At 50.8% G+C, this 23,506-nt stretch overlaps 2 protein-coding genes across 6 annotated transcripts in view; one reads left to right on the forward strand and one right to left on the reverse strand.

Moving 5' to 3' along the window:
- The window catches only part of DTX2 (deltex E3 ubiquitin ligase 2), a 63,796-nt gene that overhangs the window by 13,461 nt on the left and 26,829 nt on the right, over positions 1-23,506 (reverse strand). For 2 of the 5 annotated variants that reach the window (XM_053274989.1, XM_053274984.1), the window contains exon 1: positions 775-918. The gene's annotated coding sequence lies outside the window, so the exon portion shown is untranslated. Of the gene's footprint in view, positions 1-764; positions 919-3,574; positions 3,643-23,506 lie in introns of those variants that run through there. The other 3 variants (XM_053274987.1, XM_053274986.1, XM_053274988.1) reach the window with 3 other exon arrangements.
- Positions 6,570-21,393, forward strand: SSC4D (scavenger receptor cysteine rich family member with 4 domains). Its single transcript, XM_053275267.1, has 10 exons — positions 6,570-6,690; positions 7,481-7,516; positions 9,557-9,862; positions 11,503-11,574; positions 12,345-12,659; positions 13,715-13,795; positions 15,606-15,683; positions 16,811-17,122; positions 18,554-18,631; positions 20,443-21,393. Exons 1-10 carry the CDS (start codon positions 6,570-6,572, stop codon positions 20,757-20,759), a joined length of 1,716 nt encoding a protein of 571 aa, XP_053131242.1. The 3' UTR covers positions 20,760-21,393.

Raw genomic sequence — 23,506 nt, forward strand, 5'->3', positions numbered from 1 at the left:
CACCAGCAGAAGATCACGGCTGGGCAAGAGTGCCCCTAGAGGACCCCCCACACACACACACGTTTCCCCAGGCCCCCTTCTTCAGAACCTCCCCCCCCCCACGCTGCCACAACTTCCAGGCCCTCTCAACCTCCCTCCCTCCCCTCCCCATCCCCTGACCTCATTCAACCCTCCCAAGTCCGCCCCCAGCCCCCCAACTGGCCAGACCCCCACATGCTTCAGGCTTCGTCTTGCCCCTTCCCTGGAGAGGACTCAACAACCACCACCCCCCGCAGCTACTTTCTCCTACTCCGCTCTTCCTTGGCAGACCCCACTCCCAGGACTCCCCCAACCCCCCTGCTCAGCCCCCCCACACTTTAGCAGCCCCACCCTCATCCGACCCCCAAAGCTCCCCACTCTCCAGCTCTTCTCGACCTCCTCCCTAGACCCCCCCAGAATGCCCCCTCCCCAGAGAGGGCTCAGCCCCAACTTCTCCCCCCTCCCTCTTCCTAACCCCCCAGCTTTTCCCAGCTAAGAGACTCCCCAGGTAGCAGGCTGGGCCCCCTCCCTCTGGGGACCCCCCAGGCTGGGGTCCCCTCTGGGGGGGAGAGGGTTCACCCCTTCTCCTCCAGCCCTCTCTTCAGAGCCCAGCCCCCTTGACCCCCAAGCCCCCCTCCTAAGAGCCCAGCTCTCCCCCGCCCCCCTCTTATGAAGGGGGGCCAAGCCAGGCCCCTCCCCGAGCTGCCCCCTTAAGGGAGGGGGGCCAGCCTGGGCAGACAACGCACCCCAGCTCACCTGCAGCCCCGGCGACGCCTCCTCGCCCTCCGCCTGCAGCCGCCCCTGGCGACCACCTCGCTTCACCGCCGACTGCGCACGCGCAGGGCTCTCGCCTCTGCCTTTCCCTGCTCTCCGCCTCCCTCCCCAACCCCTCCCCTTGCTCCCCGCAGAGCATCACGGGACTTGTGGTTTCTCAGAGGCTTGCCGCGCCCCCGCCTAGCCTTCCTTGGCGCTTCCGTGGCCCGGAGGCAGCGCCCTACAAGGCGCATGCGCAAGATCTCTCTCTCTCTCTCTCTCTCTCTCTCTCTCTCTCTCGGGAGAGCCTAGGGGCTTTGTTTATTACAACAATATAAATTTTAAATGTAAATCGCTTTGGGAGGTTTGCCTTGAAAGCGGAATACAAAGGCCGGAAAGGAATGAATGGATAAATAAATAAATTGCATTCTTAAATAATAACTATTACTTATAAATATTAACTGCAATGCTAATAACAATTAAAAACAGCGATAAAATTAACTGTAATAATTATACTCCTTTAGACGAACAATGATTATTAAGAACTATGAAATAGCATCCCTCAATTTATTATCCTCATCATTAACATTATCATTTATTAATATTTACTGAACCGTAATTTACTGTCACAAAAAACAGTGTCCCTGAATTCTGATTTTATTGTTGTTAATGTTACATAGCATCATCGGTGTGGGTGAGGTTTTGTAAACTGCAAGATGCCAGACCTCTGTGCACAGTTTAAAAGACTCTTTTTCCATCCTAACCCAGCCCAAGTCTAGATACATTTGCTCACAAGCAACCTCCGTGCGTTCAGTGGGGTTTAATAACATTTTTAATAACAGCGAATTGCTGTTGGTGCTGATAGCTACAGGCGTGAGCCAGTTCACGATGTGTGGACAAGCCTAGAATGGGTCAAACCATGGGCTTTAAAGGTACCCACCAAATGCCTCTGAGAAGCCCACAGGCAAGAGATGAAGGCGTGCCCTCTCTCCTGCTGTTGCTCCCCTGCATCAGGTATTAAGAGGCCCGAGGCTGGAGGTGGCTTAGAGCCACCAGACTAGTAGCCATTGGCAGACCTGCCCTCCGTGAATTTGTCTCAGCTCTTTTTAAAGCCATCCAAGCCGGTGGCGATCACCATATCCCGTGGCAGAGAGTTCCACAGATTAATTCTGCGTTGGGCACTCTTCTCCCTCTGGCAAGTCACTTATGAAAATGTGGAACAGCACAAAGACCAGGATAGAGCCGTGGATGACGTGGCCGTGGATCCATGGATCAATACTCACTGGATACAGCTGTTCAACCAGATGTGGGATCCACCTAGCAGTAGCATCATCTAGACCACTAGAGGGCCCTTTCGTGGTTGATCTTGGCCCTGGGGCGAGGCACGGCATCCGTCCAGGACTGGAGGACAACCAGGGAAATGTGCATTTTAGGAGAGATCATATTCTTTCCCCCACGCTCACCTGCCAGCAGTATTGTGGGTTGCTGGGCACTCTCGAGACCCCTTGTCAACAGGACCACTTCCCCAACACCCCTTCCCTGGCTGACGCAGCCTCTGTGGCTCACACAATAAACCTGTGTGTTAACTTGCTGGTCACGAAGCAAATTAACACAGGTCAGCAAAGGTGACAGTATTCTTGCATTTTGTACTGTTTTTATGCGTGTGTTTCCATTTTTAAATTTTTAAAATCCGATTTGTTTTTATGTTTTTTAGCTCAATGTTTCAATGTGGCTTTTTATCATCTTGTTTTGAAATTTTATTGTGAGCCGCCTCGGGATTTTCTTAATGAAAGGCGGGGTATAAATGTAACAATAAATAAATAAAATAAATAAATAGTCTTTCAGCTGAGACAAAATAAATAAATAAATAAATAAATTATCCTGCAAAATCCCAGAGAAGTTCCAGATTCCATCGGAGCTCTTTCCCAGGGGTCGGAGCACCATGGGTTAGAGAGGGCCCCGATCCACTTAGGGATGGGGCTGAGGCTTAGTGGAAGAGCACCTTCTTTGCATGCAGAAGGTCCCAGGTTCAATCCCTGGCAGCGTCTCCAAATAGGGCTAGGAAGAGAATCGCTGCCAGTGAGGGTAAACACAATATGAGCTTGGTGAGTCAAGAGCTGGACTCAGTAGAGGCCAGCTTTGTGCCACCATGGTGTAGGGGGTTGGACTGGACTCCTCCAAGGATTCCCTTCCAACTCTTCACACTGGATGATTCTATAAACAAAGAATAACTAAGCCCATCTGGGCTAATCATGCTTTACATGTCACATTAAAACTCTTCAGCAAGCTCCCTGCTCCCTGCCCCGTTTCTCAGGGCAAAATAGAACAAAGAAAGATATCCATCATTTCTCTCTACGAGCATCTTGGAACCAGTGGATACATCAAGGCCTGAAGCCAAACTATTTCAGTCAAACCATCATTACAGACTTCCTTCCAGTGTAGACTCCCCCCACCTTAAAGGGGGGAAACATGCCTTTTGCACACACACACAATTCTCCTCTCTTGAGAGGCACTCAACTAGTCTTCACTTTCGACCAGCAGCTTGAAGGAAACACCTCTTGAGAGAGAACATTTCTTCCCCTCCTTCCGGAAATCTGACCCATTTTCCTGGGAACCATGTCCCTATAAAGATGTCCCGATGGTTATTTCTCCTCCCTGCCTCTATGCTGCTCATGGGGATAATTTTTTCATCCAAATCAGGATGCATTACTGGAAAGAGACAGGCTACCGTATGATAGGATTTTTATTTTAAGAATTAAAACTACTTTGTCCTCTTCCATCAGCTCTGGACCCCAAAACTTACTGCAATGACTGACCGGGACCACTTGATTGACGAATGACGGATTTTTTCTCTACGTGTCTCTTTGCAATCTGCAAAAAAAGGAAAAGAAAAAAAGTTTGGTGAGAAGGTTGGTGTGAAGATTTTACCCAATCAAAAATATTTAGGGGTTCCCCCCACCCATGAACCAGATTTTTAAAATCTTTGAACACTGAAGTTTGGGATTTAATCCTGGCATTCTTTCCACTGTTAAAGAAAGGGTAGCAAACAGGTAAGTGAAATTCACGACTTGTTCCACTTGATATTGACAAAGGCAGCAGAACCACCCAATTTTGAGAAAAGAGTGGCATGATTTATCGTTAATCTACAATGATAGCTTTTGTATTTGTTGATGGTATTTGTGAGTACAAAGTTTTGTGTGAATTTAACAACCAAGGAGAGTACATGAACCCAGAGGTGCTCTTACCCCTGGACTTTGGGGCTAAAGCCCAGGGCCTCCGCCACACCCTCAGAGGCCCCCAAATCCTCTTTAGTCTGTCCTGGGTGGTGAGGTTTGTGCCCTCAAGAACCTAGGTGTTAAAAAATTATCCTTAGCTTGCAGCGGGGGGGCCTCCAAAGGCCTTTAGGTCCAGGCTCCAAAATTACCTGGGTGCATCTCTGCACAAACCACCTGGGGTGGTCTGTACCATCTGCGGGGACAAATGCTCATGGTGATGTTTGACAAGCCCTGTACCCCGAGAGATGGAAAAGAGGTGAAAGCATTTCAAGCTTTTCCGAGTGTTATCATGCTTTCATTGTCCTGACCATCAGGCCTGGCATGGCCAGATCTGCAATGGTGTTCTCAAAGCTTTGGAAAGGGTCACAAACACAAAAAGCAGTGCAACATTTGATCGCTGTTGTCAGAGAAAAGGAAATGAGGATGGGCAGAAATGTCCTCCAAACATGAGTCTTTGGAGAGAGGGGTCCTAACCCTGACCCTAACCCTTTCCTCTCTGCAGAAATGACTGCCATTTTCCCCTACTCATTTGGGGGTAGGGATATAGAAGGGGTGATAACACAGGGAAAGCTGTCGGTGCAACGATGCTATCACCTCTTTTCCATCTCTAGTGGGGTAGAAGTCGCCAGAAATCACAACGAGCACTCGTCCCCTGAGATGGGACCCGGTGGCCAAAATGTGTGGGCCTGGCTTGCGGACTAAACTTTTTAAAGAGGAGAAGTGGGGCGATCCAGTTGCCGAAGTAGGAAGAAGGTCAATCCGTCTTCCAGCCAAGCGGGTCACGCTTCATCCTTCCGTTCGCTTGGAACAAGGAGACTGGAGTCCCGTCGTCCGGAGTCCCTCTGAATGGCTGAGCTTGGGGGAAGGGGGCGACGTGAGCCAAGCACACCTTCCTGTGACCAGGACACCGTTGGCCCGAGACCCTCTCATCTGCCATCATCTCATCCTCCTCAGCAAATGGCAGGAGAGGGGAAGGCAGGCAGGGCCCCTCTGGACAAAGGGCGACATTATTCCTGAGCTTGCCTTGCAGCAGGCGGATGAATAGAGCATTCAAAGACAGCACCCTATGGACTAGATTATTTTTCATTCTCAAATATAATGATGCCATTTGGAGCACGAGCAGCAAGAAGAGGAAGCCGGCGGGGCTTAATGCTTGCACTCCCTTCAGCCCTGGAGTTTCGGCGGTGGGGGGCAGGGCTGGGGCTAAAAAAAAGAGCCCTTCTGGATCAGACCAGAGGCCTATAGCAACCAGGGTCCTGCTTCCCACCGTGGCCAATCAGAGGCCTTTGGAAGCTCAGGAGTGGGGCGTGAAGGCAATAGCACACCCGTGCAGCTGGCTTTCAGCTGTAGCACACCCGTGCAGCTGGCTTTCAGCTGTAGCACACCCGTGCAACTGGCTTTCAGCTGTAGAGGCGATTCTCACGACCGCAGGAAAGCGGGCTGCGCTCCCTTAGCCCGCTTTCCTGCGGTCGTGGGAACCACCAGGAGCTGTATGGCTCCCACCGATTAGCCTGCTTAAGTCCCCCCCTGAAACAAGCGGAGTGAGCAACTGATCGTGTGCTTCTGCGGCACACATGTAGACCCCTGACCAGGAGGCTACAAGCAGCCTCCTGGCCTCGGGGGTCTCCCCAGAATGTCCTGTGCACTAGCACGGGGCATTCTGGGACATCCGGTGGCCAGGCGTCCCCCGATCCCCAACACCCCTACCGGCTCCGTGATGGAGCCAGTAGTTGTGTGAGTGGCCGCTCTCCCCACAGAGCCTGTTAAGACTCTCCACACTGCTCGTAGACTGCTTTTGTACATGGAGGCTCCATTTAGTCTTCATGACTTAACTGCCATGGACAGACCCCCCCCTCCCCTATGAATTCCTCCAACCCCTTCTTAAAGCCCTCCAAGCCCCTGGCCACCATGACCTCTTGCGGCACAAAAGTCCCGTGATCTGTATTCCCTGTAACAGGGATTCCCAGATGTTGTTGATTACAATTCCCATCATCCCCAGCCTCAGCGGCCAAAAGTGGCCTAGCATGATGGGAACTGTAGTCCAACATCGTCTGGGGGCCCAAGGTGGAGTGCTGCTGTCCTGTAAGCAGGTGCCTCTGGGACCTATACGAGGTTGCATTGCGGGTGCCGTGGAACCGTTGTGCAGTGATGTCAAAGAACAGTCTTGCGCAAGGCTGAGGCGCAACAGTTGTGCAGCGACGTGCAAGGATTGCTGTGCAGCTGGTCAAGCTGTAGCAGTCAGGGCAATGCAGCTTCACGCAGCCCGGCGACCTTCTTTCGGGCGCAACTTTGTTTGTTCTGCAGGCTCACGGTGAGGATGTCAGGCAAGTGCTATTATTTTGGGTGGCTGTTCCTCTCTGTGAAAGACCCGCCGAGGTCCATCCATAATCAGAAGGACGACACGGCTAAACCCAGCATCACACTGCTGGTGTTTCTCCCTCTGCTTTCCAGGATTGGCTGCCACGTTGTTTCCTCGGGAGACTGTTGGGAGATCCTCCTCTGGGGAACTGTTGAGAAGCCGAAATGAAAATTAGCCCCTGCCCAGGACACAGGGACAGAGACTGGAGGCCTGGACGCTGGGCACTGCCGATCTTGCTCACCCTCTTCTTGACGCTGGGTCACCTCCTCTCTCTTCTTCCAAAAGGTGAGCTCAGGTGACTGGAGGCGGGTAACACAGGAGCATAGGAATCTGCCTTAGACTGAGCCAGACCCTTGGTCCATCTAGCTTAGGATTGTCTACCCAGACTGGCAGCGGCTTCTCCAAGGTTGCAGGCAGGAGTCTCTCTCAGCCCTGTCTTGGAGATGCTGCCAGAGAGGGAACTTGAAACTTTCTGCTCTTCCCAGAGTGGCTCCATCCCCTAAGGGGAATATCTTACAGTGCTCACACATGTGGTCTCCCATCCAAATGCAAGCCAGGGAGGACCCTGCTTAGCAAAGGGGACCAGTCATGCTGGCTCCCTCAAGACCAGCTCTCCTGCCAGACAGAGAGGCCAGTTCATGATGGAGCTAATCCAGTCCATCGAGGGGAACCAGAAACATTAAGCCCAACCTCGGTAGCAGTCCATTCCAATCTGGGATGGAAATGTCACATTCCTCTTTAAACATAAATAAATAAAATAAATCTCTGAATGTCATTTCTCACTTTAGATTCAGGGCAGGGTTATTTGCACTGCATGTCACTAAGTGAGGCTCCAGTGTCTAAGCTGGGTTGAGTGATCTTAAACATGAACCCAGAGACAAAGCCGACCCGGCCAGTTTCGCTCCAGGGGACGCTGCAGGCTGCTCAGAGCATCATGTCGCCTGCTTCAAGGTGGGGCCGGATGGCTCTTTGCTCCAGAGTTCTGCAGCCTCTTCCGACGCATTGGCTCTTCCCTCCGTGGACTTTGTGGAAGTTTTGCCTGTGTTGCTCTCTCACTTTTCCATCTCTGTTTCAGCCGGTGGTTCCGAGGCAATGCAGATGCCAATTTCAGGTGAGACCTGGTTGCCAAGCAGAGGGAAACTGTGCCACCCCTGGCTAGAAACCATCTCCTCCTGTGGGTTGCCCCAAAGCGCTGAGAAGGCAATTGCTGCTTCGGAAAGGGGATGCGCCACCAATGAAGCAGTGGCGCTCTTCCCCCTGGACCTCAGGGCCGAAGTCCAGGGCCTCCACACCTCCTGGGGGCTCCCAAATCCTCTGTAGTCTGTCCTGGGTGGTGTGGTCTCCGCTGGCCTGCACGGTGCTGGGCAGCCGAGTGTGATTATGACTGGTGCCGGATGCTTTAGAGACAGAGGGGAAATAAATATGTGGGATGGGAATATGTTAAGTTGTGTGTTGAAATGTTTCTGCTCATGCATATTTGCATCAGTAGACCTGTTTTGTATGATTGCATTCTTGTGAGTCCAGTTGCTGTTTGTGCCCTCAAAAACGCATGTGTTAAAAATACTGCATGTGTCATGGTGTGTGTGTGTGTTCGTAGGGGGAATGATGCTTAACTTGCAGAGGGGGAGTCTCCAGCAAGTGCGGGGTGGGCCTCCAAAGGCCTTTTGGTCCAGGCTCCAAAATTACCTAGGTGCACCTCTGCAATGAAGTGGCGAGATCCCCCTCTGCCTCCTGCGTTTAAAAGGAGGCAGGGAAGAATGGGAAGCAGCACATTATTTAACTAAGCCCCTGCCAGCAGGGCAAAGGGGCACCTTTTTAACGTGGTGGGTGATTCTCCTTATTCATCTGGGGGAGAGCAACTGGCCCTCTCTGTCCCCAGCACAGCATCCCTCCAGTGGCTGTTCCTGGTGTCTCTCTTATGGTTTCTTTTTTAGATTGTGAGCCCTTTGGGGACAGGGATCCACCTTATTTATTACTTATTTATTATTTCACTCTGTAAACTGCTTTGGAAACTTTGGTTGAAAAGCACGATATGAATATTTGTTGATGTTGTTGTTGGTTAGCAGCAGTCTGCTTCCAGGCTAGATTCAAGGTGCTAGTCTTGGCCTTTAAAAGCCTACCAGGCTTGGGGCCGGGGTGTCTGTTGGGCTGCACCCACCCTTACAAACCGGATGCCATTGCCCTCCATTCAGCATCTCACGCCCTGCTTGCAGCCCCACCACCATTGGAGATCCAGTTGGTGGAGACAGGAGACGGGGCCCTTTTGGTTGTGGCCCCCTGGAGGCTTTACAGACAGGGCTGTCACCCCAAATCTCCTCCGGAAGAGAGTGTGTTCATTCACATACCAGCCAAACTTACTGTCGTAAACCTATCAGGCTAATCTAGAGCTGTATATCAGCAGACAGAGCGTGAAGTAGGCGTGAAGGATCAAAAGGAGAATGTCAGAGCCAAGCAGTAAGCAATTTCCAAACCAAAGCCAGTCTGAGTCGTTACAATATCCAGTCGGTCAAACCAAGTCCAAGTTGAATTCCACAAACAGAGTCCAAACGGTCCGGAGTCAAAGCACAGTCAAAACAAGCAGGAACACAGCTGGGTAGCTCACCAAAGCACGATGTTGCTACCAGCAATGCGGCTGAGGCGAAGCCATCTTAAATAGGCTGAAGCCATGTGCTTTCAGTCATGGGTCCCTGACTCAGCAGCTCTCCTGGTTAGTCGAGCCATTCTGCGTGGGCATCTCCTTATCTCCTCCTGTCTCTTTGACTGAGATCTCTCTACAGCTGAGATCGGCTGTGCCTCCTCCACAGGAGCTGTCGTACTAGGCTCTGTTTCTTTTTCAACGTCCCGTGAGTCGGTCCTGCTTGCCTCTGCAACTTCTTGCCTTTGAGGATGCTGCACTCCCTCCTCCGCTGTCACACTGCCTGCCGCATCCTCATCCTCGGAATCCGATCGCATGCCCATGACACTTACCCTGAAGTCCCTTCGAGATCCTTGGACCTACTCCACAGACAAATCGGGCCTTGTCTTGCGAATTCTAGCTTAGTGTATTTCCGGGTTAGGGTTAACCACATTCCACTTCAGTGGTCTTCCTGGGTGGACATGCCCAAGCCCTCTCCAAAGAAGCTGGTCTTTAACAATTTGTTCTCCCTTCCAGAGCTCCGGTTAGTCAACGGGCGCAGCCGCTGTCAGGGCCGCGTGGAGATCTTCCACAACAACACCTGGGGCACCGTGTGTGATGATGACTGGGACATTGTGGACGCCAATGTGGTGTGCCGCCAGCTGGGCTGCGGCCACGCCATCGCCATGCCGGCCACCCTCTCCTTCGGCCAGGGGCGTGGGCCCATCTTCCTGGACAACGTGGACTGCAAAGGCCGAGAGGCAGCCCTCAGCGAGTGTGGCAGCCACGGGTGGGGCATCCACAACTGCTACCACTACGAGGACGTGGCCGTCACCTGTAACGGTACAAAGGTTTGGTTTGGTTTGGCTGCAATGCGGGGCAGGGGGAGCTTCAGGCCATGCACTGGAACCATAGATGGAACGTTCAGCAACTGAAAACAGGGAGATGCTTACAGCACTCTCACTCTGCTGGCAAGGAATATTTACTTTATCTCACGTGGATAATTTCCAAGTATGTGCTGTGGTTAGGGACACAGGGACATAAGCAGCCTTCTACGGAGTCAGACCCTTGGTCCCTTGAGCTCAGGGTTGTCTACACTGCCTGGCAGCAGCTTCTCCAAGGTTTCGTGTAGGAGTCTCTCCCAACCCTACCTGGAAGCTTTTCACGTGGGGCTTTTGAAGCCCTTTAACTTGCATCTCCTCCGGAACGGTTCACATATCAGCTAAATTTACCCTGAAGTCCCTGTGAGTTATTGGGGAGTAGTTCACACACAATTCGGGGTTTTCACTGTACATTAGAGTGTAATCCAATGTATATACAGGGTAAAAAAAAATCCACTATTTGTGTCATTTTATTTTGGACAACTTCGAGTTCGCAGTAAGGTCCCTGGAAGTTTTCCACACCCAGCTTTTAGTTCTCGTCTCCTCCGGAATGGAGGTGTGCGTTCACATATCGGCCAAATTTACCCCAAACTCCTTACACGCTATCAGGGAGCATTTCACACACAATTCAGGTTTTTCATAGCACATTAGTGTAGCCCGATTTATATCCAGAGTAAAAAAAAAAATCAACTTTTTGCATCGTTTTGTGGGGGCAACTTTGAACTCGCAGTATAGCCTCGCACAGTAAAGCCTGCTGTTTGGGAAATCATCTTCTGGATATGCTGCCAGTGATTGACCTTTTGCATGCAAAGCAGATAGAGGCTCTGCCCCCTAAGCTATGGCCCTATCCTGTAGGAAGCTGCTGTCTACTGAGTCAGACTCTTGGTCCATCTAGCTCAGGACTGTCTACATTGACTGGCAGCAGTTTTTCCTTGGCAGGCACTACAGGGCGCTTTCCAGATTAGCCACTCAACAGCAGCAAAATGCTTCCGTTCAGGCAAATCGCATTCAAAACGTAAATAGCAAAACGCCCAGCTGGGGGAGCAGTCTCACGGAAACTCACAACTGGAAAATACAGCAACCTTTCTATGCTGGACATACAATGTTATAGCAATAAATTGCAGCGATTCAATCCGAAACAAGGCATCGTAAATGTGAACGGCACGCTGCTGTCAGCATAGGGACTGCGGTGTCACAACGCAGGAAGTGTGGAAGCACACTTCGGAGATTCGTTGTGGCCCCATTGCAGGGTCTGATCTGGAAAGCACCCATAAGTCCCTCCCAGCCCCACCCGGAGATGCTGCCAGGGATTGAACCTGGGACCTTCTACATGCAAAACTGATGGCCATCTACTAACCGTCCAGAGACGAAAGTTTGGGGCGGTATACAAATTTCATAAATAAAATAAAATAAAATAAATACGCTCTCCCCTCTTCAGCCACTATTTTGCGGGTTGGGGGTGGGTGGGCTCTGACTGCCACCCACCACCCCTCAATATTCTAGATTTAAACGAAGCAAATCCCATCAGCCTGAAGTTAGTCCGCCCACACTTGCTACAGCCCACGCTGACCTCTGTGCTTCTGTTCTTGGTCCTCTTTCCAGAGTTGATGCCCACCCAAGCAGCAAGAGGCCCCACCAGCCACATGGCGACTGCCTCCTTGCAAAATGGAAAAAGTGAGTGACTCCACACCGGGAGAAAATGCCACCCCCCGCCACCCCCTTTAAAAAAACTGGCTTCTCCTACTTCTAAACCCATCTCTCCTTGCTTCTTCTCACCAGTAGCTACTTCTAGAGAGGGGTCCCTCCACCACCAAAGACCGCTTTCTTCCAGAAATGGCTGTCATCTGTTGCATGCTGGGATATATATTGCAATTTGGAAAGGGCGGATTGTCTTAGATGTCATGTCATTGTCTAAAACAGGGATTCTCTCAAGACTGAGCTCCCCCCTACAACTGCCCCAAAGGTCATTGTAATGGTGGACGGTGGGAGTTGTAGTCCAACAGTATCTGGGGACCCAAAGTTGAGGAATAGCTATGGTGGCTGTGGATGTAGTCGAACAACATCCTGGGACCCAAGGTGGAGAACTGGAACACAGGAAGACAGGAAGCTGCCTTCTACTGAGTCCGCCTCTGGGTCCAACTAGCTCAGTATTGCCTGCACGGACAGGCAGCGGCTTCTCCATGGTTTCAGGCCTGGGTCTTTCCCAGCCCTACCTGGAGATGCTGCCAGGGACTGAACCTGGGACCTTCTACATGCAAGGCAAATTCTCTACCACTGAACTATGACCCCGTACCCGTAACTGGCCATTGTGGCCGGAGATTATTGGAGTTGGAGTCCAGCAACATCCGGGGACCGATTATTGTGAGCCCCTCATTTAATACATTAATTAAAACAACAACAACTCACAATCCATACCCGCAACAATATTCTCTGCTATCTTTCAGGGGACGGGAGCGTTCGGTTGGTGAGCGGCGCCAACCCGTGCCAAGGCCGGGTGGAAATCTTCTACAAAGGCAAGTGGGGCACAGTCTGTGACGACGACTGGGGGCTGAGCGACGCCAGTGTGGTCTGCAAGCAGATGGGCTGCGGCCACGCCGTGGACTACAGGACGAACGCCTACTTTGGCTACGGGACGGGGCGCATCCTCCTGGATAACGTGAACTGTGACGGGAGCGAGCCTCACCTCTCTGCTTGCTACAGCCTAGGCTGGGGCATCCACAACTGCGGCCACCACGAGGATGCCGGGGTCATCTGCTCAGGTGAGGAGGAGGAGGAGGAGACCTCCAAGGCCCCTTCTCCCTCTGACACTCTGTGATGGTCAGCTGCAGTTAGGTTCATTACATGGTTTTATTCAGATGGTTGAACCCTTTTGGAGAATTAAAAAAAACCTCTGCCAAGTTCTGGTTCGGGCTCGTCGATATTTTTTAACTCACTAGTTCGGTTCTAGTTTGGGGGTCCGTCTGCAGTTGCCACTGGCTCCTCTGGTGGCTCCTCTGGTGGCTATGCAGTATGAGATGATGCCTTTCAGCATCTTCCTAGATCGCTGCTGCCTGATATAGGTGTTTCTGGGAAACATACCAGCGAGGATTCGAACTGGCAACCTCTGGCTTGCTAGTCAGGTCATTTCCCTGCTGTGCTTTAAAAGGCGGTTAAGGCACATTTATTCACCCAGGTTTTTAATTAGACTCATAGGATTTACATTGTTTTACATTTTAAATTGTTCTGATGTTTTAATTTTGGTTTAAACTGTTTTGGATTTTTGCCCAGGGATGTGAGTTTTGGGCGGTATATAAATATATCAAACAAACAAACAAACAAACAAACAAACAAACAGACAAAGCCGGTTTTGAACCAGTTTCGATCAGTTCCATATAGGAATAGATCACTCTGAGGTCTAATCAAAATAAAACACTGTGTTCTACCTGGGTTTGGGAGCTGTGTGTGCTCCCAGTTTTTGGTTGTGTGGAAGCCAGGAAGGAGGAAAACCTGGGTAGGGTGGAGGGATGGGGGAAGGAACTTCCGCCATTGCCGCCACCGCTGCTGCCACCTCCACCTCCAAAATGGGCCATAGCCGTCTGCTGCCCGGACTCCACTCTCGCTATCCACCGACCAGTGGCTGCTCTTCGTTCTTCATGCCACACCACACAGCGGCACTTTTTAAAAGGTAATTTTTTTAAAAAGACTAAGAACTTTCTTTCGGCCCCTTCTCCGGCCATCAGAATTTGCCGCCCTTCAAAATTTGCCGCCCTAGGCAAGCGCCTACTTTGCCTAGGCATTAATTCGCCCCTGCACCTGACTTTCTGTGTCCTTGCAGGACTTGGGATGACGACCGTCACGCCTCTCACCACCTTGGTGGTCGACAACTCGGAGGAGTCGTTCACCGACACGGCCACAGGTAGGAGAGGCCTGCTCTTTCAGGCTCTGCCCTCCCCAAATCTCACCTGGGACGGGAGAGAGAGAGCGAGAGAGAGAGAGGAAACAGGACCCAAATGAGGAGGGTGGCATTTAGTCTTGAGATCCCACTGGCCTCAATGTCCACCGATCAGAGCCAGGTGCAAAAACAAGCAGTTCTGTTAAGAATGAATCTGCATACTTTATTTTCACTATAATAATCTTCATTGATAATTACCATCTTCACAAGTCATCCTGCTTGAGCCACAAGTCGCCGCAAACATTTTGTCTCAACTTGGGAGGAGCAGCAATCCCAAATCCAGCCCAGCCCAGCGTCTCTCCCAGTGGCTGTTTCTTTTGAGAAAGGCAACCATTTCCTCATTCCTCTGGCTATGTACAAACACACAACCAATATTTATACACTGCTTTTCAACCAAAGTTCCCAGAATGGTTTACATAGATATAAAAAAAGAAAATGGCTCCTTGTCCCCAAAGAGCTCACAATTTTAAAAAAGAAACATAAGAGAGACACCAGCGACAGTCACTGGAAGAATGCTGTGCTGGGGACGGATAGGGTCAGTTGCTCATCCCCTGCTCAATAAAGGGAATCAGCACTTTAAAAAGGTGCCTCTTTGCTCAGTGAGCAGGGGATGTATAAAACACGGTTCTGTGGAAATACTAATATATTTGCGTGATATCACTCCATCTTATTTATTTATTATTTATCTATGTAAACTGCTCTGAGCCATTTTTGGAAGGGCGGTACAGAAATTGAATTAATCACCACCATCATCATCATCATCTGACTACAAACAGACAAACATCTGCCACACAATACACCAGATATAACTGTAGTCGAGAAGAAAGAAAAACAAGTCAAAATAATCGACATAGCAATACCAAGTGATAAAATAGAAGAAAAAGAAATAGAAAAAAATAACAAAATACAAAGATCTACAAATTGAAATTGAAAGGCTGTGGCAGAAGAAGACCCAAATAATCCCCGTGGTCATTGGCGCCCTGGGTGCAGTCCCAAAAGACCTTGAAGAGCACCTCAACACCATCGGGGCCACAGAAATCACCATCAGGCAATTACAAAAAGCAGCTTTACTGGGAACAGCCTATATTCTGTGATGATATCTATAATCAAAACAGCAGCAACAACAACATTGACAATAAAATCCAGCCATCCCAGGTCCTTGGGAAGGACTCGATGTCTGGATAAAACAAACCAGTCAATAACACCTGTCTGACTGTGTAAACAAAAATAATAAAAGCTAATATTTCTCTACTGCCAGCATAGCTGCTTTCTATGGAGTCAGGTCTTTGGTCCCTCTAGCTATTGTCAGCACTGACTGGCAGCAGCTCTCCCAAGGTTTCAGGCAGGAATCTTTCCCAACCGTATCTGGTCCTGCTGCCAAGAAGTAGACCTGGGTGCTTCTGCAAACAGAACAGCGGCTCTGGCACTGATCATTTTAAGCAGGTCATTAGCTCAGTGGCAGAGCATCTGCTCTGCATGCAGAAGCACCCAGGTCCACTCCCTGGCTGCATCTCCAGGTAGGGCTGGGAGAGATTCCTGCCTGCAACCATGGAGAATCCGCTGCCAGTCTGGGTAGACAATACTGATCTAGATGGACCAAGGGCCTGACTCAGTAGACGGCAGCATCTTATGTTCCTATGAGAACCCCCTTTTCCAATGACCATGCACCGATTGAAACACCTGCGGAAAAATAAATCCTGGTGTGTTTCCAAAGGCAGCCGGCTTGCTACCACTGGGAGTGAAAATGCTCTTCTTATGATGTGTGTCTTTGCAGTCACTGATGGCGGGGATCAGCCACCCTCCCCAGAGACTGAGATGGTGACCACAGCCCTTCTTCTCCTGGAAAAAACCAGTACGTATGTTCTGAGTGCTCTCCAGAGCTCGAAATCAGGGCTGACACATTGTGCCTTGAGCTTAGCCTCAGCCTTGTGAAATGCCCAAAGTATACTTTGGAGATAGGGAGAGGTATAGGGCCACAGACAGTAGGGTCTTTCCCAGCCCTACCTGGCGACGTTGCCTGGGATTAAACCTGGGACCTTCTGCATGCAAAGCAGAGGATCTTCTGCCGAACTACAGCCCATCCGGGAAAGGGCTGCTGTCCGCTGAGTCAGGCCCTCGGTCCCTCTAGCTCAGTATTGCCTACCCTGACTGGCAGCAGCTTCTCCCAGGTTCCAGGCATGGGTTTCTCGCAGCCCTACCTGGAGATGCTGCCAGGGATTGAACCTGGGACCTTTGGCATGCAAGGCAGGTACTCCTCCGCTGAGCTATGGCCCTATCCCCCGGGCAGAATGTCTTACAGCCGACAGCATACACAGACAGCACACCCATCTAAATGCAAACCAGGGTGGACCCTGCTTCGCAAAGGGGACAATCCTTGCCCACTGATGCAAGACCGGCTGTCCTTCCCTGTGCTGGGAATTCAGTCTGTAATGGACTTTAAATGCAAAGGTTATTAGCAGGGACACACAGGCATGGTGATCTCAAAAGCCTTCTTCCTCTTGGAAAGCAGGTTTGTTTGTTTTTTAAAGGATGTCTCGGTATGAATGTACTAAAATTTGGCGAGTGGCTTTAGTTATCTTTGTTTCCATCTCTACTGTGTTTTGGTTTTCCTTTGCTCAAGGGGTGTACTTAATTTTGTTGCGTTTCCACCCTCTGCAGCTTCAAACAAAACAATGCTGTTTAAAGAAATGAAGAGAAAACTTCCTCCAGCGGGTATCAGAAAAAAACCAAAAACAAAAAAACAGTCGAGCCAGGGCGTGGGAAGTTCAAAACACTCCCAGTAATTGGGGGGGGGGAATGGGTTGTCTGTGTGTGCGCACGCGTGTGTGTGTGTGACTCTTTATGTGGCATGGTTTCTCACACTGGGTTCCCCGGATGTTGTTGGACTACATCTCCCATCATCCCCTGCTGCAGCGGGGCGGGGGTGATGGAAGTTGGTCCAGGGGGACTACCGAGAACCTCCCCTTATCTGACCACCAGGTGGCGGCATCCGACTGGCCAATGGAAACAGCAGCTGCCAGGGCCGTGTCGAGGTCCTTTTTGGGGACGCCTGGGGCACCGTTTGCGACGACGACTGGGATTTCCCCAACGCCCAGGTGGTCTGCCGGCAGGTTGGCTGCGGCTCGGCCAGCGTGGCCACCGTCCTGGGCTACTTTGGCTACGGCACCGGCCCCATCCTTCTGGACAACGTGGATTGTGCGGGCACAGAAACCGACCTGGCAGACTGCTTCCACCTGGGCTGGGGGCAGCACAATTGTGGGCACCACGAAGATGCCGGCGTCATTTGCAGAGGTGAGGGAGCCCTGCAGGACGGAAGCCGGAGCAGCCCTAAGAGGGGGGGTTCAAGCAGGGTGGCACAACGCCGGCCTTCCAGCTCTCTTTGGACGCCATAGGAACATAGGAAGCTGCCATATACTGAGTCAGACCATTGGTCCATCTCGCTCAGTATTGTCAACCCAGACTGGCAGCGGCTTCTCCAAGGTGGCAGGCAGGGATCTCTCTCAGCCCTATCTTGGAGAAGCTGCCAGGGAGGGAACTTGGAACCTAGATGCTTTTCCTAGAGCGGCTCCATCCCCTGAGGGGAATATCTTGCAGTGCTGCTGACACTTCTAGTCTCCTCCCATTCATATGCAACCAGGGTGGATCCTGCTTAGCTAAGGGGACAAGCCATGCTGGCTACCACCAGACCAACTCTCCTCCCCAACCACAGCAGCCAATCATCAGGGGGATGATGGGAGACCCCTTTCTCTTCCCCCCTGCCAGAGACACTTCCCACACTGCAACTCCCCACAGAATCTTCCCCAATGACAATAGTGCTGTCCAGTTTCCCGCTCAAAGGATTTCTGTGTAGGCTTCTCAACATCACAGACATCCACATCAACAAAGTATCTGTGCACAGAAAGAAAAATGCACAGGGTGCTTTCCAGACTAGCTGCTGGAACAGCAGCCAAATACCCCCATTCGGGCAAGTCGCATTTGGAACGTAAACAGCAGGGGGAGCAGAGTCTTGCGGAAACTAACAACCCGAACAAACAGCTAAGGACGTCCTAGCTCTGTATCACAGCGATTAAATTCACAACAAGGCACTGGAAATGTGAATGATGCCCTGCTGTCCGTGTAGGGACTGCGATGCCACGACGCAAGAAGTGTGGAAGCACACTTCCGAGACAGTCTGGAAAGCACCCAGGTGTGTGTTATAGGGGAGCATGCTATTTTACTGACATACTTATCATATCTCTCTACCGCCTGATATATAGAACTCTCCAGACAGTGTACGAGTTAAAACATAAAATAAAACCAATATAAAAGAGTTCAAAGCTCATAAAACAGGTAAGAACAGTCTCAGTCAGTAAAAACATATTAAAATGTCAATTTCAGTTAAAAGCCTGGGGAAGCAAGTCTGTCTCGAGGTTCTTCCTAAAAGCAAATAGAGAAGGAGAGCTCTAATTTCAGTGGGAAGCGTATTCCCGAGCCCCGGGGCAGCCACAGAAAAGGCCCGGTCCTGAGTCACCACGAAACGAGCCAGTGGCGACCATAACTGGACCTCCCCAGATGATCTTAATAGGCAACAAGGTTCATGACAGGGGAAGTGCTCTCTTCAGTACCCTGGACCCAAGCTGTTAAGGGCTTTATCGAAATATGAATTATATGACATTCACATATGATTGCAGGTCTGACTTTTCCTTTGCTCTCCAACTTCCCAACTCCTTTTTCCGTATCCAGGCGCAGAAGAATCCGGAGACGGTTTCCAAGAAGACACGTCGGCCACCACAAGCTCGACCACCACTCGTCCTAAGGATGGTATGTGGCGCGTAGGGCTAGCAACATGCCCCAACGCGCTTGGTTGGAAAAGGGCAACAGGCCACAAAGGGGAGCCTGCCTAGGACAGGGCTTTCGAAGGGGCGGTACGGCTGTAATTTTGGCAACGATGGATCTTCTCTTCTGAACACCGCCCTAATGTAAATTGTTCTGCCCCTTGAGAAGAGGGAGGGAAAATATCCTGCAGGACAAGGGCTCCCAGCCTCGGCTCCCCAGAGCTTGCCAGACTACGACTCCCTTTATCCATTGTGACTGTGGATGATGGGAGTTGTAGTCCAGCACCATCTCAGGGACCAAGTTTGGGAAGGTTGATTTCTCGGAACTTGATGTGGAAATTGTCTTTGCCTCTGGGGCCCCCAGGTGCGATGCAGGAGGCTCTTTGGGGCTCCAAGGCTCCTCAAAGGGGCTGACGAAAGGGGAGGCAACAAGCTCTTTTTGCTCAGGGGCTGACAAATGTGGGGGGCTTTTGCTTGGGCTGGGGGGTTTCATTTAGGGCGCGCTCCTTCTCCGGGAATCTCTGCTCTGAGCTGGAGTCTGGGTGTGTTCTGACACCCAAGAGACACAAGGACACAGCGGACAGCTCTGCTGCATCCCGAGCGACTCGCGGGCGAACAGAAAGGGGGCGCAGCCGCTGGGGAGGGCCATCTGGAGCGGAGGCAGCATGGCAGACTGCTCTTAGGAGCAGAGCGGTGCCGTTTCCTCTTCCTGCCTCCGGGCACAGACTGGCTGGTGGCGGGACTGGAAGGCGGCCCCAGCCCGGGCCATCCCATCCGGAGGATGCTGTGACTTCTCCTATGTGCAGCTGTTGCTAAGCAGCCGATTGGATGGCTGGTCCTGGGAGTCCTGCTTGGCACCTGCTGTGGAAGACTGGCTGGCAGAAGCACGTCCAGAATGGGCATTTCATGCGCAAAGGACAGAGAGCCGAAGGAAGACCTTTGCCCCTGCTGAGCACAGGCAGCCTCTTGCCTTTGATCTCTCTCTGAGCTCTGTTCCTCTTCCTGTGTGACAGCTCTTCAGATATTTGGAGATGGCTATCATATCTCCCTTTATTCTTCTCTTCTCCAGGCTAAACACTGTCTTTGTTCCCCTCCTCTGAACCCGTTTCAGTCTATCAATGTCCTTCTTACAATGTGGGGCCCAGAACTGGCTTTTTAAGCTACCGCATCTCACTGGTGGCTCAGGTTCAACTTGTGGTTCACTAGGACTTCTAGATCCTCTTCATAGGACTAGTCAGGTCTTCTACATCTTATATGTGTGCATTTGCTTTTTCTTACCAAAATGCAGGACTTTTACACTTATCTCCATTAAACTCCGGCTATGTTCACACAATCACGGTGAACTGGTTAAAGAGTTAACCAAGATCTCTGAGCCCCGGAGAGCTGAGTGTGAGAACCCAGAATTTCCAGGCCATCCCGGTCAAATCGCTGCATTTAACCAGGACAGATAACCGAGTTCTGATCCTGGTTATCTATCCTGGTTAGATGCTGATTAACCGGAGCATTTGGCCAGGACTGACCTGAAATTCTGGGTTCACACAACCAACTCTGCGGGGCTCACTAATCCTGACTAACTTTTTAACCAGGAGCTTTGTGATGTGTATGAACGCAATCTTCATTTCGTTGGTTCGGGCCCAATATTAGAACTGGACCTGGTCAAACTGAATAATTGTCTGGAGAACAGTGCAACTTGCCAGTCTGTTCTGCATTACAGTCCTCGTTGTAATGGAATACTCAAAAAGCAAACCAGCGACGGTGGTGCCCTCTTGACCACTGCTCTCACTCCCAAACCTGCAGGCTTTCTGCGTCTCGTCAATGGTAGCCATCGCTGTGAAGGCCGTGTGGAGATGTTCTACCTGTCGCAGTGGGGGACAGTGTGTGATGACGCGTGGGATCTCAAGGACGTGAAGGTGGTGTGTCGTCAGCTCGGCTGTGGAGGCGCCCTAGCCGCCTCGGGAGAAGCCCGGTATGGCCAGGGCACCGGCTACATTTTCCTCGACAACCTCAAGTGCAAGGGTAATGAGGCCTCTCTCCTGCGCTGCTCCCACATCCGCTGGAACGTGCACAACTGCGATCACTCAGAAGACGCAGGTGCCCTCTGCCACTTGCTATGATGCTGTGGAAGGTACAGTCTGGGCGGCGGGTCGACCTCCTGCAGGCACTGAGAGTAGCAGAAGGTGCTCCTGGGCTCCTCAGAATTCTGCTTCCTTGGCGTGCTTGCTTCCCTACTTCTGTGTCAAGTTTCTAGTCCTTGTGAAGGCAAGGGATGGTTGGGAAGTGGCAGATGAAAACAGAGGAATATGTGGCTCTAAAAGGGGAATGGGGAAGCTGGTGGAGAAGGAAGGAACTGTCAACAGACTTTAGCTATGACAGCTTAATGGGAACCTCCATTTTCAAAGGCAGTATACCTTGACCACTAGCTGCTGGGGGGCAACAGCAAAGGAGGGCCTTTTCGACAGTCAATTGCTGTTGGACAAGAACATAAGGAGAGGCCTGCTAGATCAGTCCAGTGTCTCGTTCCCTGCAGTGGCCAGCCAGATGCCTCTGGGAAGCCCTCAAGTGGGTGTGAAGTCAGAAACGCTCTCCTACTGTTGCTTCCCTGCAACTGGGGTTCAGTGGTATACTGCCTTTGAACCTGGAGGTTCCAGTTATCTGTCATGACCACTGATAGACCTCTCTTCCTCCGTAACCTTATCTAATCACCTTTTAAAAGCACCTCAGCTAACAGCCATTATCTTGTAGCAATGAGTTCCATACACTAACTATGCATCACGTGAACATTTCAGCTCCTAACTATGCAGCTGCCTCTGGCCTCTCATGCCCTGTTCTGCCTTCTCTGGAGCTCAACTTTACCTGCTTAGGACCATGTACTTATTCCCCGTGCATCCTCTACCCTTCTCACCCTACCCCTGGGCTGACAACCCACTTCCCCATGACCCAGAATCCAACAGCAAGGTGACTGGGACTGGGGTGAACTCCTTCGGCCTAACTGCTTCCCCCTTCTCAGGGTCAGATTCTGTGCTACTGCTTTGGGCAGGGGGTCACGACCCAGGGGCAAGCCTCTGCTGAGGCCAGACTGCATAGGAACTGCCGCCCTGCTCTGTGCAGCTCTATAGCGCCACCATCACAGATGGCTAGAGGGTGGCATTGCAGCTTCCAAGTCTGCAGGGATAAGGTGGCACAAGGGAGCTATTGAGAATTACAGAGAGGCTATGCACGATGTGCTTTGTGTGCCTGAAATGTGATATATCAGTGCTGAGGATGACGCTCCTATCAACCTGTGGGTAGGGGTTATTTCGTATTGTGGGTAGGAGAGGAAATGTCTGAACTGTGTGCAAAATGGCCTATACCATCCCTATTCCCTGCCGGGGTTCAAAACATGAGCACCAAAGAGAGAGGTATGCCTTACCATTTCAGGGAGATTTGGCCTAAATATACAACCATTTGGCCTAAATATACAACAAAGCAGTGTGCTTACAAAACAATGGAGAGTCTCTTATTTGCTCAGTTTTATACGAGAGCAATTTTTGGGTGCTCTTAAGACAAGAGGGGGAAGAAATGGCTTCCCCTCCCCACCATGCTTCTTTCATCCTTCCAAAACTAAGTCACACATATTCCCTGGCAAGAGAGAGAGCCTCTCATAGCCCAATCCGAACTGCATTTACTCAGAAGGAAGCCTCTTTCAAGTCACTGAAAGTCACTTCGATAAAGAGGGGGCTGCCTTAGCTCCATCACATAATGTCCCTTTCTTTTGGTGCTAGATGCCCTGCGCCAGATTCCCTGCATCTCAATGCACTGCCAGTTTGCATAGAACCTAATTGCTTCCCAACACTACCATGTAAGCAAAGTCAGTGGTCGATTAGAATCGGTCCACTTCTAAGGCAGACAGTGCATTGCCCAACAGGTTATCTGAATCGGAGGTCTGGAAGTTGGAAACTGCATGACCAATAACCATTTCTGCCTCCGAGTGGCTCAGATCAGTGGACTGGACCAAAAAACAGGAACTACCCATGTACATATATGTAATTTGGGGTGGGTGGGAGGGAAAATGTGTGTATAAGTCTTTTGTTGATATTTTAGTGTGTGCATATTCTGGAATTTGTCGTGTTTCTTATGAATATTTTGGTTTTGAATAAAAGCCCTTTCAAATTATTATTATTATTATTATTATTAATTTTATTCTGCTCTTTCAACAACAATCAATTCTCAAAGTGGTTCACGTTAAAAAAGGAACAAACAGTTGGTTTCTTGTCCCAGAAGAGCTCATGACCCACGTTGTAGTTGAAACCCCTGCTAACTGGGCAAAGAGGCACCTTTTTAACGTGGTGATTCTCTTTATTGAACGGGGGAAAGCAACTGGCCCTCTCCGTCCCCAGCACAGCAACCCTCCAGTGGCTGTTGCTGGAGTCTTTCTTATGTTTCTTTTTAGATTGTGAGCCCTTTGGGGACAGGGAGCCATCTTATTTATGAATTTATTATCTCTCTCTGTAAACCGCCTTGGAAACTTTTGTTGAAAAGCGGTATATAAATACTTATTGTTGCGTTGTTGTTGCTGTCGTTGCCCACGAACCAGTTGGGGTGGTCATTCTGGAGGGATGAATGAACATTGTGATTTGGGACAAGGTCTGCAGCTACCTAATGGCGCAGCGGGGAAATTGACTTGACTAGCGAGCCAGAGGTTTCCGGTTCAAATCCCCGCTGGTGTGTTTCCCAGACTATGGGCGGGGGGGACACCTATATATCGGGCAGCAGCAATATTGGAAGATGCTGAAAGGCATAATCTCATACTGCGCGGGAGGAGGCAAGGGTCAACCCCTCCTGTATTCTACCAAATGAAACCACAGGGCTCTTCTGTGGGCAC

Source organism: Hemicordylus capensis, chromosome 12 (genome assembly GCF_027244095.1).
Source record: "Hemicordylus capensis ecotype Gifberg chromosome 12, rHemCap1.1.pri, whole genome shotgun sequence".
NCBI lineage: Eukaryota > Metazoa > Chordata > Lepidosauria > Squamata > Cordylidae > Hemicordylus > Hemicordylus capensis.

What these genes read in the sequence shown, in the direction of transcription:
- SSC4D (XM_053275267.1), top strand. Translation starts at nt 6,570, where the DNA reads ATGAAAATTAGCCCCTGCCCAGGACACAGGGACAGAGACTGGAGGCCT. An exon ending in CGTGGCCGTCACCTGTAACG is followed by an intron (nt 9,863 to 11,502) that starts GTACAAAGGTTT and finishes TCCTCTTTCCAG; the next exon opens with AGTTGATGCCCACCCAAGCA. An exon ending in GTTCACCGACACGGCCACAG is followed by an intron (nt 13,796 to 15,605) that starts GTAGGAGAGGCC and finishes GTGTCTTTGCAG; the next exon opens with TCACTGATGGCGGGGATCAG.